The sequence below is a fragment of the Rhinoraja longicauda genome, chromosome 41, assembly GCF_053455715.1.
Source record: "Rhinoraja longicauda isolate Sanriku21f chromosome 41, sRhiLon1.1, whole genome shotgun sequence".
Lineage (NCBI taxonomy): Eukaryota > Metazoa > Chordata > Chondrichthyes > Rajiformes > Arhynchobatidae > Rhinoraja > Rhinoraja longicauda.
The window spans coordinates 2,424,370-2,444,972 of NC_135993.1; the positions used below are offsets into that span (position 1 = coordinate 2,424,370).

The following is a 20,603-nucleotide window of genomic DNA, read 5'->3' on the forward strand; positions in this document are numbered from 1 at the left end:
TTGTGTATTAACCTGCACCTGCAGTTCTATGTGTAGGAAGGAACAGTAGTTGCTGGTTTACACCAAAGATAGACGCAAAATGCTGGAGTAACTCAGTGGGTCAGGCAGCATCTGTGGAGAGAAGGAATGGGTGACGTTTCACAGAGTGCTGAAGTAACTCAGTGGGTCAGGCAGCATCTCTGGAGGGAAGGACGTTTCAGTGCCCGGTGCGGCTCGGCCGCGGGACGTTTCAGTGCCCGGTGCGGCTCGGCCGCTGGACTTAACATCGCCCGGTGTGGCCGCGGGACGTTTCAGTGCCCGGTGTGGCCGCGGGACGTTTCAGTGCCCGGTGCGGCTCGGCCGCGGGACGTTTCAATGCCCGGTGCGGCTTGGCCGCTGGACTTAACATCGCCCGGTGTGGCCGCGGGACGTTTCAGTGCCCGGTGCGGCTTGGCCGCTGGACTTAACATCGTCAGCGCTGTTCGGCCGCGGGACGTTTCAGTGCCCGGTGCGGCTCGGCCGTTGGACTTAACATCGCCCGGTGTGGCCGCGGGACGTTTCGGTGCCCGGGGCGGCTCGGCCGGGGGGCCTTCCATCCCCTTGCGGGGGCTGTGCGTGTCGTTTGCCTCGGTAGGGGTCGAGCTGCCTGTCCGTGGGTGCGGGGGGAAGAGAGGGGAAGTTTTGTTGCCTCCATCACAGTGAGGGGGTGTTTGGAGTCACTGTGATGGATGTTTGTGTTGGGGTCGGGTGTCCTGTGTTCTTTTCTTTTTGCTGTATTTTGTGTGACTGCTGAAATTTCGCTCGGTGTTGTGCCGAGTGACAATAAAGTGTTGTTATGTTATGTTATGTTATGTTAAAGGAATGGGTGACGTGAGAAGAGAAGGAATTTCTTTAGTCAGAGGGTGGTGTATCTGTGCAATTCATTGCCACAGAAGGCTGTGGAGGCCAAGTCAGTGGATATATTTAAGGCAGAGATAGATAGGTTCTTGATTAGTGCCGGTGTCAGGAGTTATGGGGAGATGGCAGGAGATTGGGGTTAGGAAGGAGAGATGGATCGGCCATGATTGAATGGCGGAGTAGACTTGATGGGCCGAATGGCCTAATTCTGCTCCTATCACTTATGATCATATGACGTTTCGGGTCGATTACCCTTCTTCAGACCTCTAGACTACTTCATGCTGCCTGACCGCTGACCTACTCCAGCATTTTGTGTCTTATCTGTAGTTCTGTGTTTTTATACATGGAACTGCGGCACGGTGGCACAGCGGTAGAGTTGCTGCCTTACAGCAAATGCAGCGCCGGAGACTCGGGTTCGATCCTGACTACGGGCGCCGTCTGTACGGAGTTTGTACGTTCTCCCCGTGACCTGCGTGGGTTTTCTCCGAGATCTTCGGTTTCCTCCCACACTCCAAAGACGTACAGGTATGTAGGTTAATTGGCTGGGCAAGTGTAAAAATTGTCCCTAGGGTGTTAGTGTGCGGGGATCGCTGGGCGGCGCGGACCCGGTGGGCCGAAGGGCCTGTTTCCACGCTGTATCTCTAAATCTAAATCTAAACCACCTACAGCTCGGTGTTCAATGTGTTGTGCCCTGCCATATGTTCTCCAACGCTCTCTCTCTCTCTCTCCCTCTCTCAGGTCTGACACTCCTGTGGGTAAAGATTCCGGAGCTGCCAAAGTCAGTAAGAATGTTATCTCACCTCCGCTAAACACAGCCCCCTCTGAAAACCTCACAGAAACACTTACGCAGCCTCAAGTAGTCTTTCAGCAACTTTTAGTGGCTCTCTAACCTGAAAGTAGCCCCCGTGGCTGTGTGACTGGTCAGCCAGCATTGTGCACGAGTTTAGCTGCAACTCGACCACACACCGAGAAAGTTCTGCTTTAATAAGTTCCTTTGTGTTTCCCAGTGTGTAAAACCTCAAAGTAAAGAAGACAGAGCTAACGTTTCCTCTTTATTGTGATTGTTGGAATTTTATAATGCAATTTCATAACTTGTGACGGGGTTTTCAGTTTGAAACAGGTCGTTCATTCCCCCCCTGATGTGATCCGCTGCCTGCCATTTTGCAACGTAAATCTGTGATGAGGTCATCAGTGATAGGAGCAGAATTAGGCCATTCGGCCCATCAAGTCTACCCCACCATTCAATCATGGCTGATCCATCTCTCCCTCCCCACCCCATTCTCCTGCCTTCTCCCCATAACCCCTGACACCTGTAATAATCAAGGAACTATCGATCTCTGCCTTAGAAATGTCCACTGACTTGTCCTCCACAGCCGTCTGTGGCAAAGAATTCCACAGATTCACCACCCTCTGGCTAAAGAAATTCCACCTCTTCTCCTTCCTCAAGGAACGTCCTTAATGTTCCAGCATAGTTGCTTGTGATTATTGTTAGGGGAGAGCACTTTGCAAAGAGTTTCTCGAGTGCCTCTGTTATTCTTTCTATATAATGTACTGTAATTACCAGCTATATTTGTGCAGGAGTGGAAACACTTCAGTCAACTTGTTATCGGTCTGTTCGTGTTACTAATGCATTGATTACGGTATCATTTACCCAGTGATAGGCATTTGACTAAATCAATATTACCACATTGTGACTTAAACCTTTGCCATTGCCTTAAGTAACATATTCCCATTGTCTCAGGAGGTGGAGAGCCTGAATCAAATGACATAGAAGGAGGCCATTCAGCCCATTAAGTGTATCCTGGCTCTCACAGTTCTAGTTGTACAACGTGGAAACAGGCCCTTCAGCCCAACTTGCCCACTCTGACCAAATGTCCTTTAAATGTTAATAGACAATAGGTGCAGGAGTAGGCCATTCGGCCCTTTGAGCCAGCACCACCATTCAATGTGATCATGGCTGATCATTCTCAATCAGTACCCCGTTCCTGCCTTCTCCCCATACCCCCTGACTCCGCTATCCTTAAGAGCTCTATCTAGCTCTCCCTTGAATGCCTTCAGAGAATTGGCCTCCACTGCCTTCTGAGGCAGAGAATTCCACAGATTCACAACTCTCTGACTGAAAAAGTTTTTCCTCATCTCCGTTCTAAATGGCCTACCCCTTATTCTTAAACTGTGCCCCTTGTTCTGGACTCCCCCAACATTGGGAACATGTTTCCTGCCTCTAACGTGTCCAACCCCTTAATAATCTTATACGTTTCGATAAGATCCCCTCTCATCCGTCTAAATTCCAGTGTATACAAGCCTAGCCGCTCCAGTCTTTCAACATATGACAGTCCTGCCATTCCGGGAATGAACCTAGTAAACCTACGCTGCACGCTCTCAATAGCAAGAATATCCTTCCTCAAATTTGGAGACCAAAACTGCACACAGTACTCCAGGTGCGGTCTCACTAGGGCCCTGTACAACTGCACACAGTACTCCAGGTGCGGTCTCACTAGGGCCCTGTACAACTGCAGAAGGACCTCTTTGCTGACAGTGCCTATCTCAACGACCTCCTTGGGCAGCTCGTTCCATACACCCACCACCCTTTGCGTGGAAAAAGTTGCCCCTCAGGTTCCTATGAAATCTTTCTCCTCTCACCTTAAACCTATGTCGTCTGATTCTCGATTCCCCTACTCCGTGTTTTAAGATAAGGATGAATTCCTGATCTCCCAACCTACCTCGTAGAGACCCTTACACTATTGTAATCTGCACCTTCTCTGCAGCTGTAAGGGTGGTGCAGCGGGTAGAGCTGCTGCCTCACAGCTCCAGAGCCCCTGGTTCCACCCTGACTACGGGTGCTGTCTGTGCGGAGTTTGTACCTTCTCCCCGTGACCTGCGTGGGTTTTCTCCGGGTGCTCCAGTTTCCTCCCGCACTCCAAAGACGTGCAGGTTTGTAGGCCGATTGGATTGCTAAAATTGTAAATTGTCCCTAGTGTGTTTAGGATAGTGTTAGTGTGCGGGGATCACTGGTCGGCACGGACTCGGTGGGCCGAATGGCCTGTTTCCACGCTGTATCTCTAAGCTACATTCTGCACTCTGTTTATCTTCCCCTCTGCACTCCCTGATGTGCTGATGTGCAGTACGACCTGCTTGAATAGCGCACAAAACAACATTTTTCACTGTATGTTGGAACGCTTTGCAACAATAAACCAATAACCAAGCCCCCAGCACAACAATTATGATCTATTGCCCAAGAGTCGTCCTGTCCGTGAAAGTTTGTTCCCAGGAGGGTAGAATGCACAATAGATTGGATTACTGTTCTTGTGCTCTGGTGACCAAGCCCCAGAGACTTGCTTTTACTCAGCACCAAAGATACTAGAGGAGCAAGATGGACCACTCTGTTGGAATCGCCTATACTGAAGTGTAGTACGCAAAGGAGCGTAACGTCCGCCATTTTAGTAAGCAAAACCCGCCGTTCGCTATGCCTCTCGCAGTGTAATCAGTGTTTTGGGGGAACAGTATGTGTGATGATACCATAAAAATGCAGAATATATCTCATCTATCAACTCACAGATTTTTGTTATTTTTCATTTAAAATGTTTGCAAGATTCTGCCTACTAAAATGGCGTCTTGGCGTACTACGGTATTTAGGGTCGAGTGGTCTATCTTGCTCCTCTAGTATCTTTGGTCCGTACCAACGGTGGGGCTCTGCTCTACTGGCTTTGAAAGGAGGAAAGCTTTCACTTCAACGGTAGGCACAAAATGCTGGAGTCACTCAGCGGGTCAGGCAGCATCCCTGGAGAGAAGGAATGGGTGATTTTTCAGATCGAGACCCTTCTATCCATTGACGGCCTCCACAGCCGTCTGTGGCAATGAATTCCACAGATTCACCACCTTCTGACTAAAGAAATTGCTTCCCTTCTCCTTTCTAAACATACGTCTTTTTATTCTGAGGCTGTGGTCTCTGGTCCACGACTCCCACTAGTGGAAACATCCTCTCCACATCCACTCTATCCCTTTCAGTCCATCTGAACCAGTTAAGGGGACTTGGTTTGATATCTTATCTTGTAAAACGCCGTCTCTAACAGTGCAGTGCTCCAGTCATGTGTTGGCCTGCGTTATGCCTTCCGCCCCCTCCCCTGACATCAGTCTGAAGGAGGGTCTCAATAGACAATAGACAATAGGTGCAGGAGGAGGCCATTCGGCCCTTCGAGCCAGCACCCCCATTCAATGTGATCATGGCTGATCATTCTCAATCAGTACCCCGTTCCTGCCTTCTCCCCATACCCCCTGACTCCACTATCCTTAAGAGCTCTATCCAGCTCTCTCTTGAATGCATTCAGAGAATTGGCCTCCACTGCCTTCTGAGGCAGAGAATTCCACAGATTCACAACTCTCTGACTGAAAAAGTTTTTCCTCATCTCCGTTCTAAATGGCCTACCCCTTATTCTTAAACTGTGGCCCCTGGTTCTGGACTCCCCCAACATCGGGAACATGTTTCCTGCCTCTAACATGTCCAACCCCTTAATAATCTTATACGTTTCGATAAGATCTCCTCTCATCCTTCTAAATTCCAGTGTATACAAGCCTAGTCGCTCCAGTCTTTCAACATATGACAGTCCAGCCATTCCGGGAATTAACCTAGTAAACCTACGCTGCACGCCCTCAATAGCAAGAATATCCTTCCTCAAATTTGGAGACCAAAACTGCACACAGTATTCCAGGTGCGGTCTCACTAGGGCCCTGTACAACTGCAGAAGGACCTCTTTGCTCCTATACTCAACTCTTGTTATGAAGGCCAACATTCCATTGGCTTTCTTCAATGCCTGCTGTACCTGCATGCTTCCTTTCAGTGACTGATGCACTAGGACACCCAGATCTCGTTGTACGTCCCCTGTTCCTAACTCGACCCGAAACATCACCCATTCCTTCTCTCCAGAGATGCTGCCTGACCCGCTGAGTTACTCCAGCACTCTGTGCCTACCTTCGATTTAAAATAGCACCTGCAGTTCTTTCCTACACAGTACCCGTAGTCAGGATCAGTACTGGACAGGCTGAGGCACGCCGCACGCTCGGGGATCAGTGCGGCTGTGAACTTGCCGAAGGGCTGCTCGGTAAAACGGCGCGCTGCTGCAGTAGCATTTGCACCAACTCCATGCGTCGTCTCCATGCAGGCGCTGCCTCCACTGCCCTCTAGCTGTGGCTCGCAGCACTGCCGCCACCTTATCGAAGCGCAGCTCCCTGTGGGGAAACTGCAGGTGCCGGTTTACAGGGGAAAAGTCGCACAAAGGGCTGCTGGAGCAACTCGGCAGGTCAGGCAGCGTCTCTGGAGAACGTGGACAGGTGACGTTTAGGGTCGAGGCCTGAACACGGGTCATGTCTGAAGAAAGGTCCCGACCCGAAACCGTGTTCTCCTGACCACGGGTGCTGCCTGTACGTTCTCCCTGTGACCCACGTGGGTTTTCTCCAGGTGCTCCGGTTTCTTCCCACACTCCAAAGACGTGCAGGTTTGTTTGTTAATTGGCTTCGGTAAAAAGAAATTGTAAATTGTCCCTAGTGTGTGTAGGATAGAGCTATATCTCCTAAACTAAAACCAAGCTCAAGATGCTGCCTGACCTGCTAAGTGGCTCCAGAACTTTTTTAGTCTTTGTCATCCCCAGAGAACACGGAGAAGCAACGTTTTTGGTTGGGTCCCTTCTTCAGACGACATAAATATCACCATTTTCTCCAGAGATGCTGCCTGACCCGCTGAGTTACTCCAGCACTCTGTGAAACGTCACCTATCCATGTTCTCCAGAGACGCTGCCTGACCCGCTGAGTTACTCCAGCACTTTGTGCCTGTTAGAATGGAAATGTTGCTGAATGTTTTTGTGTGTAATAAACCCTTTGTTTGCATCCCTCTAGCTGACAGTGAACCCGTAAATGTAATTTGAAATGTCGGGACTTTAATATAAATCTCCATGGTCTGCTATGTGCTCGCCTCAGCTGCTCGGCTGTCAGTAAGGTGGTAGCGGCGGTGTGCAGAATGAGCACAGTCCCGCCCCCCTGGTCCACTCGAGTCGATGCTACAGTGTTTAACACTCTCTCCTGTGCTGCATTGTTGCCCCATGCAGATGTATCTGTGTTTCTCTTTCAGCCGAAGCTCACGCCACAGGAGAAGCTGAAGTTTCGCATGCAGAAGGCGCTGAACAAACAATGTAAGCATGGGCACCCTCTTTCCCCACGCCCAAACGTCACCTATTCCTTTTCTCCAGAGATGCTCCACCATTTTGTGTCCATATTCGGTGCAAACCAGCATCCTCAGTTCCTTCCTGCACACATGCATCCACATCTTGGGTTGCAACCAAAGATACTAGAGGAACAAGATGGGCCACTCCGCTGAAATCGCCTATACTGAGGTGTAGTACGCAAAGGAGCCATTTTAGTAAGCAAAACCTGCCGTTCGCTCTGCCTCTCACAGTGTAATCAGTGTTTTGGGAAACCAGTATGTGTGATTATACCATTAAGATGCAGAATATATCTCATCTATCAATTGTTATTTTTCGCTTTAAATGTTTCTGCAAGTTTCTGCCTACTAAAATGGCCGCCGTGACGTACTACGGATTTTAGGGTCGAGTGGTCTATCTTGTTCCTCTAGTATCTTTGGTTGCAACATTCCACTGCGGCCTTGTTGCATTGCACCCTGCACAGGTCCCAAAGAGTGGTGGTGGTGTGACGTTAAACAGAGATGGCACGCCCACGTTTGTCTCTGGAGCGGATCGCTGCCAGCCTTGCCCATGTTTAGTTATTTTCCTTCAACCTCCTCCCCTTTGATCTCTCGTTTTCACACCTTACCCTTCCATATCTCTCGTTTCCCACTCCCCTGACTCTCACTCTGAAGAAGGGTCTCGACCCGAAACATCATCCTTTCCTCTCTCCAGAGATACTGCCTGTCCCGCTGAGTTAACTCCAGCATTTAGTTTAAAAATGCAACGCGGAAACAGGCCCTTCGGCCCACCGAGTCCACACCGACCTGCGATCCCCGCACGTTAACACTATCCTACCAGGGACAATTTACAATTATACCAAGCCAATTAGCCTACAAACCTGGAATGTGGGAGGAAATCAAAGATCCTGGAGAAAACCCACGGGGAGAACGTACAAACTCCGTACAGACAGCACCTGTAGTCAGGATTGAATGCAGGTCTCTGGTGCTGTGAGGCAGCAGCTCTACCCGCTGCGCCACAATGGCGTCCTTGCCCTGTCTCAGATGTGTACATCTTTGTGTGCGGCACGGTGGCGCAGCGGGTAGAGCTACCGCCTCACAGCGCCAGAGACCTGCATTCAATCCTGATCTCCGGTGCTGTCTGTGTGGAGTTTGCACAGTTTCCTCCGGGTGCTTCGGTTTCCCTCCCAGGCCCGAAAGACGGGCGGGATTGCGGGGTATTGGCCCTCTGTAAATTGTGCCTGGTGTGTGGACGGTGGACAATAATTTGGGACAACAGGGAACTAGTGTGGACAGGTGCTCGGTGTGGGCCGAAGGGCCTGTTTCCATGGCGTGCCTGTAAACTAAACTAAACTGGGTAACCCATTGTCATCCAATGATCGAGCCTGGCTACTTGCTGCAGCTCTGGCAATCAGTGGATCCACTGGATTGCAAAAATGATGAGGAATCAGGCGCAGTCACGGGAGAAAGGAGGGTGGGGACGGGTTGATCCGTGTCTCTGACCCTCTGTAGTCCACGGTGGGTGTTGGTGGTCGTCAGCGGATGCAGGGCTGAGTCTGCAGCAACCTCACACACGCACACGCACACATGGCCGCTTCTGGAAGAGGCAACGTCACAGAGCAAAGGTGACCCGTGGTCTGTTTTTGTCCGCAGTTAAGGCAGACAAGAAGGCAGCCCAGGAGAAACAGCTACAACAGGAGCAGGAGCGACAGGTACGATCCCCGCACACCTGCACCACGCACCTGCACCACGGCACTGCACCTGCACCACGCACACTGCACCACGCACACTGCACCTGCACCACGCACACTGCACCTGCACCACGCACACTGCACCTGCACCACGCACACTGCACCACGCACACTGCACCTGCACCACGCACACTGCACCTGCACCACGCACCTGCACCACGCACACTGCACCTGCACCACGCACACTACACCTGCACCACGCACACTGCACCTGCACCACGCACACTGCACCACGCACACTGCACCTGCACCACGCACACTGCACCTGCACCACGCACACTGCACCATGCACACTGCACCTGCACCACGCACACTGCACCTGCACCACGCACACTGCACCTGCACCACGCACACTGCACCTGCACCACGCACACTGCACCTGCACCACGCACACTACACCTGCACCACGCACACTGCACCATGCACACTGCACCTGCACCACGCACACTGCACCTGCACCACGCACACTACACCTGCACCACGCACCTGCACCACGCACACTGCACCTGCACCACGCACACTGCACCTGCACCACGCACACTGCACCTGCACCACGCACACTGCACCTGCACCACGCACACTGCACCTGCACCACGCACACTGCACCTGCACCACGCACACTGCACCTGCACCACGCACACTGCACCTGCACCACGCACACTGCACCTGCACCACGCACACTGCACCTGCACCACGCACACTGCACCTGCACCACGCACACTGCACCACGCACACTGCACCTGCACCACGCACACTGCACCTGCACCACGCACACTGCACCTGCACCACGCACACTGCACCTGCACCACGCACACTGCACCTGCACCACGCACACTGCACCTGCACCACGCACACTGCACCTGCACCACGCACACTGCACCTGCACCACGCACACTGCACCTGCACCACGCACACTGCACCTGCACCACGCACACTGCACCTGCACCACGCACACTGCACCTGCACCACGCACACTGCACCTGCACCACGCACACTGCACCTGCACCACGCACACTGCACCTTCTGGTGATGAGGACCGGGACATTCACACAGCCGCGCATGCATATATTTAGATTTAGATTTAGAGACACAGCGGGGAAACAGGCCCTTCGGCCCACCGAGTCCGGGCCGCCCAGCGATCCCCGCACACTAACACTATCTTACACACACTAGGGACAATTTTTACATTTTACCCAGTCAATTAGGCCATTTTCTCATTTTCACACCTTACCCTTGGTGGACCGGTGGGGGGGGGGGGGGGGGGGGGGGGGAAGCAGGGGACTAGGGGGTGATGTAGGGGAAGGAGGGGACGTTGGGGTGATAAGGGGGAGGAGGGGACGTTGGGGGGAGGGGGAGCAGGGGCCTGGCGGGTGAGGATACATCTGGGTTCCTCCCGCGGCCACACTGTAACAGCCCGCCTTTTGTTGTGTCTTTCAGGAGCGGGAGGACGAGCTACGGGCAATGGCGAGAAAGATCCGTCTGAAGTAATACCCTCCCCCCTCCCCTCACACCGTTGGCCATCGCCCCCCCCTCCCCCGCCCTGCAAACCCACCCACCCACCCCCGGCCAGATAGCCGACCTCTCCGCGGGCGACACCGGGGAGTGGTTGCACGGTGCCAACCCCCGGCAAACCCACCCACCCACCCACCCCCGGTCAGATAGCCGAGCTCTCCGCGGGTGACCCAGGGGAGTGGTTGCACTGTTGCCAACCCCCGGCAGTGGGCAAACGCCGTTGATGGTCCGGTGTGGCGGCATGCCTTAACCCGCAGCGACGTTTTGCCGATTAGCCAAACTAAGGCGTGTCCCCACCCCCAACCCCTCTCACCGGCACTCCCTGCTCTCCCTTCACGTCTTAACGCCAAGGCCTCATCTCTCTCGTAAGCGATAGGAGCAGAATTAGGCCATTCGGCCCATCGAGACCACCCCGCCATTCAATCACGGCTGATCTATCTCCCCCTCCCAACCCCATTCTCCTGCCTTCTCCCCATAACCCCCCTGACACCCGCACTGATCAAGAATCTATCTATCTCTGCCGTAAAAATATCCAGTGAATTGGCCTCCACAGCCGTCTGTGGCAATGAATTCCACAGATTCACCACCCTCTGACTAAAGAAAATTCCTCCTCATCTCCTTCCTTAGTAAAGGAACGTCCTTTAATTCTGAGGCTGTGGTCTCTGGTCCTAGACTCCCCCACTAGTGGAAACATCCTCTCCACATCCACTCTATCAGGGCCTTTCACTATTCTGTACGTTTCAATGAGGTCCCCCCTCATCCTTCTAAACTCCAGCGAGTACAGGCCCAGTGTCGTCAACGCTCATCATATGTTAACCCACTCATCCACAGTGTGCAGACACATGATAAACATCCTCTCCACATCCACTCTATCCAGGCTTTCTCGCCAAGGTGCCAGGCACGTACTCACTACCTTGTCCCGCCCCCTCCCATGACATCGGTCTGAAGAAGGGTCTCGACCCGAAACGTCACCCATCCTTCTCTCCAGAGATGCTGCCCGTCCCGCTAAGTTACTCCCAGCATTTTGTGTCTACCTTCGATTTGAACCAGTTTTCTTTCCTACACACAAACCAAAGATACTAGAGGAGCAAGAAAGACCACTCGGCCCTAAAAACCGTAGTACGTCGCGGCGGCCATTTTAGTAGGCAGAAACCTGCAGAAACATTTAAAAAGAAAAATAACAACAATCTGTGAATTGATAGAGAAGATATATTCTGCATTTTAATGGTATCATCACACATACTGTTCCCCACAACACTGATTACACTGCGAGAGGCGGGGTTTTGCTTACTAAAATGGCTCCTTTGCGTGCTACACTTCAGTACAGGCGATTTCAACGGAATGGTCCATCATGTTCGTCTAGTATCTTTGACAAACAATCTCTTAACAGCAGCCCTGTGCTCTGACTGAAACTAGCCTCTCATTCCAGATTTATTTAATTATAACTTACACCAATTCAAATTCCACCTCAGCTGGGGTTGGTGTGGATTGTGAGCGGATCTGCTGGTTTCTGGACGCTAGCCAACAGATTAGCCTGCATGCAGCTAGCTCACTGCCATCAACACCCTCAGGCCATGCTGCCGGTCTACTCCCGACCCTCACTGGGCCGGTCTGTCTGGATCGCTCTCTTGCCTGCCCTCGGGTTCTGGACCGAGAGGTTGAGTGTGCGGGTCGTTGGGGGAATGTGGAGTGAGGCCAGTTTGGTGAAGGGGGGTGGGAGGGTGGGGTGGGTGGGGTGGGTCGGTGGGTGGGGGAATGTCTGTGGTCTCGGGCAGAGCAGGAAGGACCAGCTCGCCACTCAGGGCTGGCCCTGCAGCTTCCCGCAGGCAGCTCCTGACCTGAGAGCTGATCCCAATTAACGGCACGTTAGTTCCTCAGAGCCCAGCTCAAACGAGTCTGATCATTCACAGCAGTGGCTTATGTCTGCATTAGGATGTGCCTGCGCTCTCATCAATCACAGGTTAAAGAATAACGTCCCTTGTTAGTGTGTGTGTATGTCTCTGTGTGTCTCTATGTGTGTGTTTCTGTGTACGTGTGTCTATGTGTGTGTGTGTGTCTGCTTGTCTCTGTGTGTGTGTGTGTGCGTCTGCTTGTCTCTGTGTGTGTCTGCTGTCTCTGTGTGCGTGCGTGTGTCTCTATGTTTGTGTGTGTCTGCTTGTCTGTAGGCGTGCATGTGTGTCTCTGTGTGTGTGTATGCCTCTGTGTCTATGTGTGCGTATGTGTGTGTCTCTGTGCGTGTGTCTGCTTGTCTATGCAAGCGTCTCTGTGTGCGTGTGTGTGTGTGTGTGTGTGCGTGCGTCTGTGTGCGTGCGTCTGTCTTTGTGCGCATCTCTGTCTGTGTGCGTGCACCTGTGTGTGTGTGTGTGCGTGCACCTGTGTGTGTGTGTGCGCGTGTACCTGTGTGTGTGTGTGCGCGTGTACCTGTGTGTGTGTGTGTGTGTGTGTGTGCGCGTGTACCTGTGTCATCAGGTCGTAAGTAATAGGAACCGAATTACTTTGTTCGGCCCATCAAGTCTACTCCGCCATTCAATCACGGCTGATCTATCTCTGCCTCCTAACCCCATTCTACAACCTTCTCCCCATAACCCCTGACACCCGTACTAATCAAGAATGTATCTCTGCTTTAAAAATATCCATTGATGGCCTCTACAGCATTCTGTGACAAAGAATTCCAGATTCACCACCCTCTGACTAAAGAAATTCCTTTCCATCTCCTTTCTAAAGGAACATCCTTTAATTCTGAGGCTGTGCCTCTAGTCCCTAGACTCTCCCACTGGTGGAAACATCCTCTCCACATCCACTCTATCTCACTATTTGGCATATTTCAATGAGGTTCCCCCTAAACTCCAGCGAGTACAGGCCCAGTGCTGTCAAACGCTCATCGTATGTTAACCCACTCATTCCTGGGATCATTCTTGTAAACCTCCTCTGGACCCTCTCCAGAGCCGGCACATCCTTCCTCAGATATGGGGCCCAAAATTGCTCTCAATACTCCAAATGTGGTCTGACCAAGCCTCATAGAGCCTCAGCATTACATCCCTGTTTTGATATTCTAGCCCTCTTGAAATAAATGCCAGCCATGCGTTTGCTTTCTTTACTACCAATTCGACTTGCAGATGAACTTTTTGGGAATCCTGCACCAGCTCTCCAAAGTCCCTTTGCACCTCTGATTTCTGGATTCTCTCCCCATTTATAGAATAGTCTACGCCTTTATTCCTACCACCAAAATGCACTACTCCACACTTTGCTACGCTGTATTCCATCTGCCACCTCTCTGTCCACTCTCCCAACCTGTCCAAGTCCTTCTGTAGAGTCCCTGCTTTCTCTACACTACCTGCCCCATCACCTATCTTTGTATCATCTGCAAAATTGGCCACAAAACTTTCGATCCCTTCGTTCAAATCGTTGATATACAACGTGGCCCCAGCACTGACCCCTGCGGAACTCTGCTAGTCACTGGCAGCCAACCAGAAAAAGCCCCCTTTATTGCCACTGTTTGTCTTCTGCCATCCAGCCAACCTGCCATCCATGCCAGTATCTGCCCTCTGAAACCTTGGGCCCTCGTCTTCCTTAGCAGCCTCACGTGTGGCACCTTATCAAAGGCTTTCTGAAAATCTAGGTAAACAACATCCACTGACTCCTCGGTCTGTCCTGCTATTTACTTCAAAGATTCCCAGCAGATTTGTCGGGCAAGACTTCCCCGTCACAAAACCATGCTGACTTTAGCCTATTTTATCGTGAACTTCTAAGTACTCCGTAACCTCATCCTTTATAATGGACTCTAAAATCTTACCAACCTGTAGTTCCCACTATTCTGCTTTGCTCCCTTCTTGTACAGCGAGTAATCTGGCAATAATACGTGTACGTGTGTGTGTGTGTGTGTGTACGTGTGTGTGTGTGTGTACGTGTGTGTTTCGATGACCACTGAAAGATTCCACTTTGTCACTGCACATAAGCCTCAACTATAACTAGGGTTGCCAACTTCCTCACTTCCAACTACGGGACAAGGTGATGTCACCGCCCCGCGCCCCACGTGACCTCACCCAGCCAGCGGCCACGTGCTCCCGTTCCACCAATGGCGGCCCTCCTTTGACGTCTTTGGGATGTGGGAGGAAACCGGAGCACCCGGAGGAAACCCACGCAGTCACAGGGAGACCATGCAAACTCCACACAAAATGTACCCGAGGTCAGGTTTGAACTCTGGCGCTGCCTAGGGAGAATTTACAAAGCCAATTAATCTACAAACCTGCACGGGTTTGGAATGTGGGGGTGAAACCAGGGCAGCAAAAAATGCTGAGTAACTCAGCGGGACAGGCAGCATCTCTGGATAGAAGGAATGGGAGATGCTGCCTGTCCCGCTGAGTTACTCCAGCATTTTATGGCTACCAGCATCTGCAGTTCCTTCCTACCATGAAACCAGGGCACCTGGATTAAAAGCAGGTGGTCACGGGGAGATCGTGCAAACTTCATAGAGACAAGTGCCCCGCAGTCAGGATCAAACCTGGGTCCACGGCGCTGTGAGGCAGCAACTCTACCGCTGTGCCACCTTGCCGCCCGCATTCCTGCCGCAGGAAGGGCCTGTTTCCACGCTGGCTCTCTTAAATTAAACCAAACCAGGAGGGCAGTAGGCACTGACGAAGGAGATGGGGACGGGCGAGCGGAGAGGGCAACCTGCCTGTGAAGGGCCCGTGCACAGAGTGGACGAAGGGAGATGGGGACGGGCGAGGCAGAGAGGGCAACCTGCCTGTGAAGGGCCCGTGCACAGACAGAGTGGACGAAGGGAGATGGAGACTGGCGAGCCGAGAGGGGGACCTGCCTGTGAAGGGCCCGTGCACAGAGTGGACGAAGGGAGATGGGGACGGGCGAGCAGAGAGGGGGGAACCTGCCTGTGAAGGGCCCATGCACAGACAGAGTGGACGAAGGGAGATGGGGACGGGCGAGCGGAGAGGGCAACCTGCCTGTGAAGGGCCCGTGCACAGACAGAGTGGACAAAGGGAGATGGGGGACGGGCGAGCAGAGAGGGCAACCTGCCTGTGAAGGGCCCGTGCACAGAGTGGACGAAGGGAGATGGAGACGGGCGAGCAGAGAGGGGAACCTGCCTGTGAAGGGCCCATGCACAGACAGAGTGGACGAAGGGAGATGGGGACGGGCGAGCAGAGAGGGCAACCTGCCTGTGAAGGGCCCGTGCACAGACAGAGCGGACGAAGGGAGATGGGGACGGGCGAGCCGAGAGGGCAACCTGCCTGTGAAGGGCCCGTGCACACATGCTGCCAGGCGAGTGATACAAGCCCTGCTTTGTTCCTTTGCCCAGGGAGAGGGAGCGCAGGGACAAGGAACGGGACGAGTGGGAGAAGGAATACCCCAGAAGGAGCCGCTCTTCCTCGCCGAGACACGGTACGTACCTTCAGCCAGAGGGTGGTGAATCTGCGGGATTCATTGCCACAGACGGCTGTGGAGGCCAAGTCAGTGGATACATTTAAAGCAGAGATAGATAGATTCTTGATCAGTGCGGGTGTCAGGGGTTGTGGGGAGAAGGCAGGAGAATGGGGTTAGGAGGGAGAGATAGATCAGCCATGATTGAATGGCGGAGTGGACTAGATGGACCGAATGGCCTAATTCTGCTCCTATCATTTATGACCTTATCACGTTCAGCACAGACATTGTCAAGGGTAGTTTATTGTCACGTGTCCCAGATAGAACAATGAAATTCTTACTTGCAGCAGCACAACAGGACATGTAAACATGGTACACTGTAAACAAGATAATAAACGAGAACATAAGTTCACTGTGTGAATATATGCACATACGCACATATATGTATATATACATGTACACATATGTACACATAAAATATTAGTGCAATAATAACAATAATAGACTATTGTAGTTCAGAGCTTATTTGAGGTTGTGGTGTTTAATACCCTGATGGCTGTTGGGAAGAATCTGTTCCTGAACCTGGACGTGACCGTTTTCAGGCTCCTGTACCTTCTTTACGATGGCAGGGGTGAAATGAATGTGTAGCCAAGGTTGGGACAGGTTTCTTCAGACCTGAAACGTCACCTATCCATGTTCTCCGCAGATGCTGCCTGTCCCGCTGAGTTACTCCAGCACTCTGTGAAACGTCACCTATCCATGTTCTCCGCAGATGCTGCCTGACCCGCTGAGTTACTCCAGCACTCTGTGAAACGTCACCTATCCATGTTCTCCGCAGATGCTGCCTGACCCGCTGAGTTACTCCAGCACTTTGAGTTTGGCTCAGGGTTGCAGCATCTGCAGTTCCTTCTAACGATCAGAGAACTGCAGTCTGAAGGAGGGTCTCAACCCGAAACGTCACCCACTCCTGCTCTCCAGAGATGCTGCCTGTCCCGCTGAGTTACTCCAGCACTCTGTGAAACGTCACCCACTCCTGCTCTCCAGAGATGCTGCCTGTCCCCGCTGAGTAGCTCCTGTTTTTTTTAGTTAGTTTTAGAGATACAGCGCGGAAACAGGCCCTTCGGCCCATCAGGTCCGTGCCGACCCGTGATCCACATTAGCACTATCCCACACACACACGCACACGAGGGACAATTTTTACATTTATACCAAGCAAATTTACGTACAAACCTGTACGTCTTTGGAGTGTGGGAGGAAACCGAAGATCTTGGAGAAAACCCACGGGGAGAACGTACAAACCTCGGTACAGACAGCGCCCGTAGTAGGGATCGAACCCAGGTCTCTGGCGCTGTGAGGCAGCTGCTCTAACGCTGCACCACCATCTTATCTTTGAGGAACTGCAGTAGTGCGTCGTGCCACCAGGTGGGCCTGGGCTTCACTTCTCTTAGTCACCTGCAGTGGCGTTTGACAACCCATTTGCAGATCAGGTTGCGACCGATCGTTGTTTATCATCGTCACTGGAGAGGCCGAGCGAGGCTCCTTCTCGCCCTGCGGCTGGTGGGCAGAGCCTGCGGTCTGGTGCGGCAGACCGTAAACACACAAAGGCAGTCAACATCTCGTGTTTACGCCCCACCTCTGGCGTCCCAAGGTACCGCCATACCAGCGTGACAAACAACAGTTGGCACCGGGCCACACGAGATGATCGAGGTCAGGCCTGCGCAGGAGGCACACGCACACGCAGCCCAAAGGCAGCAGCTCACAGGCTGGAGAGGGAACAAGGGTCTCCACCACAAACCTCACCCACTCCTCCTCTCCAGAGATGCTGCCTGTCCCGCCCAGTTACTCCAGCTTTTTGTATCTTTAAGTCTCCCTCTCCCCTGACTCTCAGTCTGAAGAAGGGTCTCCACCACAAACCTCACCCACTCCTCCTCTCCAGAGATGCCGCCTGTCCCGCCCAGTTACTCCAGCTTTTGTGTCTATCTTGGGGAATTCCACGCCTTAGGTTTCTCACACAACAAGTCCACACAGGTTATAGGAGTAGAATTAGGCCATTCGGCCCATCGAGTCCACTCTGCCATTCAATCACAGCTGATCTATCTCTCCCTTCTAACCCCATTCTCCTGCCTTCTCCCCATAACCCTTGACACCCGTACTAATCTGTCTATTTTGCCTATCTCTGCCTTAAACAATATCCAGTGACTTGCCCTCCACAGCCCTCTGTGGCAATGAGTTCCACAGATTAACTACCCTCTGACTAAAGAGGTTCCCCCTCACCTCCTTTCTGAAAGAGCGCCCTTTAGTTCTGAGTCAGTGCCCTTTGCTCCTAGACTCCCACCAGTGTGGGTTTGAACAACTAAAGGCCGTTGGTGATAGGAGCAGAATTGGCCATTCGGCCCATCTAGTCTATTCTGCCATTCAATCATGGTCGATCTATCTCTCCCTCCTAACCCCATTCTCCTGCCTTCTCCCCATAACCCCTGACACCCGCACTAGTCAAGAGTCTATCTTTGCTTTAAAACTAAGATGCGTCAATGTGAAAAGCACACACTCCAGATTCGGGGACAGTTTCTTCCCGGATGTTCTCGGGCAACTAAACCGTCCTCTCACCAATTAGAGAGCGGTCCTGACCTCCCAACTACCTCAATGTAGTTCCTTTCACTATCTCTCGGTTCCCTCCCCCCCTCTCAGTCTGACAAAGGGTCTCATCCCTTCTCTCCAGAGATGCTGCCTGACCCGCTGAGTTACTCCAGCATTTTGTGTCTACCTCATTGGAGGACCCTGGGACTATCTTTAATCGGACTTTATCTTGCACTAAACGTTATTCCCATCGCCCGTATCTGAACGCAGTGGACGGCTCGATTGTAATCATAAACAGCCTTTCCGCTGACTGGATCGCACGCAACCAACAAGCTTTTCACTGTACCTCGGTACACGTGACAATAAAATAATTAACCTGACCAAACAAAAAGACACAAAACCCAGGGTGACTACGGGTGCTGGTCTGTGCGGAGTTTGCACGTTCTCTCTGTGATCGCGTGGGCTTTTTCCGGGTGCTCTGGTTTCCTCCCACATTCCAAAGACTCGCGGGTTTAAAAGGCAGAGATAGATAGATTCTTGATTGTCGGGGGTGATGGGGAGAAGGCAGGAGAATGGGGTTAGGAGGGAGAGATAGATCAGCCATGATTGAATGGCGGAGTGGACTTGATGGGCCGAATGGCCTAATTCTGCTCCTATCACTTATGATCTTATGACGTTTCGGGTCGATTGTCCTTCTTCTGGAGGTCTCGACCCGAAACGTCACCCATCCCTTCTCTCCAGAGATGCTGCCTGTCCCGCTGAGTTACTCCAGCATTTTGTGTCTACCTTCGATTTAAACCTGCGCCTGCCGTCCTTTCCTACACAGAGACGGGACATGACCCTGTCCGGTCAGTCCTCCGCCTCCCGAGATCCTCGGGTAAATGAGGCAGCACGGTGAAATACGTGAAGGGTCTGACGAAGGGTCCTGACCCGAAACGGCAGCGAGATTTAGAAACAGAACTGCAGGCGCTGGTTTAAAGCAAAGGTAGACACAAAATGCTGGAGTAACTCAGCGGGTCGGGCAGCATCTCTGGAGAAAAAGTGTAGGTGACATTTCAGGTTGGGACCCTACCCTTTTTCCCAGTCACCACGGGGTCTCTCTCTCTCTCCCCGACCTCACCACCCCTCTCTCCTCCTCTCCCTCTCTGCAGGTCGTGACTACAGCAGCTCATCGCGGAGGTAAGGCAGCCATCAGTCTTGTAGCTCAGCAGTCCAGGCACTCCCCCCCCCCCCCTCGTCTGTGACCCCGTCTACCCACCCACCCCATCCCAGGTCTGACCCTGCTGCCTTCATTTTTCTTCCTGGCTCCCTCCCTCCCTCCCTCCCTCCTCCCTCCCTCCCTCCTCCCTCCCTCCCTCCCTCCTCCCTCCCTCTCTCCTCCCTCCCTCCCTCCCTCTCCTCCCTCCCTCTCTCCTCCCTCCCTCCCTCCCTCCCTCCCTCCCTCTCTCCTCCCTCCCTCTCTCCTCCCTCCCTCCCTCCTCCCTCCCTCTCTCCTCCCTCCCTCCCTCCCTCTCTCCTCCCTCCCTCTCTCCTCCCTCCCTCTCTCCTCCCTCCCTCCTCCTCCCTCCCTCCCTCTCTCCTCCCTCCCTCCCTCTCTCCTCCCTCCCTCCCTCCCCCCTCCCTCTCTCCTCCCTCCCTCTCTCCTCCCTCCCTCCCTCCCTCTCTCCTCCCTCCCTCCCTCCCTCTCTCCTCCTCCCTCTCTCCTCCCTCCCTCTCTCCTCCCTCCCTCCCCTCCCTCTCTCCTCCCTCCCTCCCTCTCTCCTCCCTCCCTCTCTCCTCCCTCCCTCTCTCCTCCCTCCCTCCCTCCCTCTCTCCTCCCTCCCTCCCTCCCTCCTCCCTCCCTCTCTCCTCCCTCCCTCCCTCCCTCTCGCCTCCCTCCCTCCCTCCCTCTCTCCTCCCTCCCTCCCTCCTCTCTCCTCCCTCTCTCCTCCCTCCCTCTCTCCTCCCTCCCTCCCTCTCTCCTCCCTCCCTCCCTCTCTCCTCCCTCCCTCTCTCCTCCCTCCCTCTCTCCTCCCTCCCTCTCTCCTCCCTCACTCCGTCTCTCCTTCCTCCCCCCCCCCCTTCCTTCTCACCCCCCCCCGCTCTTTGGAAGGACTCTCTACTCCCCCCCCCCCCCGTACGGAGGTGCCCGTGAGTGGGTGGGGGTCAGGGCATGAGAGGCAAGGGGGGGGTGCCAGACTGCGGGGGGAGAGGCGTGGGGGGAGGAGAGGGGTACCAGCCCATTGGGGTTGGGCGGGGTGGGGGGGCAGCCAACAGGGTGGGATACATGGTCGGAGGCCGTGGGGCAAGGAGGGTGTCAGCCTAGGGGGGTGGGGAGTGATGGGAGG

At 53.3% G+C, this 20,603-nt stretch overlaps 1 protein-coding gene across 4 annotated transcripts in view; it reads left to right on the forward strand.

Annotated features, from left to right (window-relative positions):
• Window positions 1-19,510, forward strand: part of clasrp (CLK4-associating serine/arginine rich protein) — a 48,407-nt gene extending 28,897 nt beyond the window's left edge. The window contains exons 15-20 of one of the 4 annotated variants that reach the window (XM_078431053.1): window positions 1,615-1,654; window positions 6,995-7,055; window positions 8,717-8,775; window positions 10,252-10,298; window positions 15,638-15,720; window positions 19,428-19,510. In XM_078431053.1, the coding sequence (XP_078287179.1) occupies window positions 1,615-1,654; window positions 6,995-7,055; window positions 8,717-8,775; window positions 10,252-10,298; window positions 15,638-15,720; window positions 19,428-19,459 (322 nt within the window). In that variant the 3' untranslated portion in view covers window positions 19,460-19,510. Of the gene's footprint in view, window positions 1-1,614; window positions 1,659-6,994; window positions 7,056-8,716; window positions 8,776-10,251; window positions 10,299-15,637; window positions 15,721-19,427 lie in introns of those variants that run through there. The other 3 variants (XR_013549580.1, XR_013549581.1, XM_078431054.1) reach the window with 3 other exon arrangements.
• The last annotated feature ends 1,093 nt before the right edge of the window (window positions 19,511-20,603 follow it).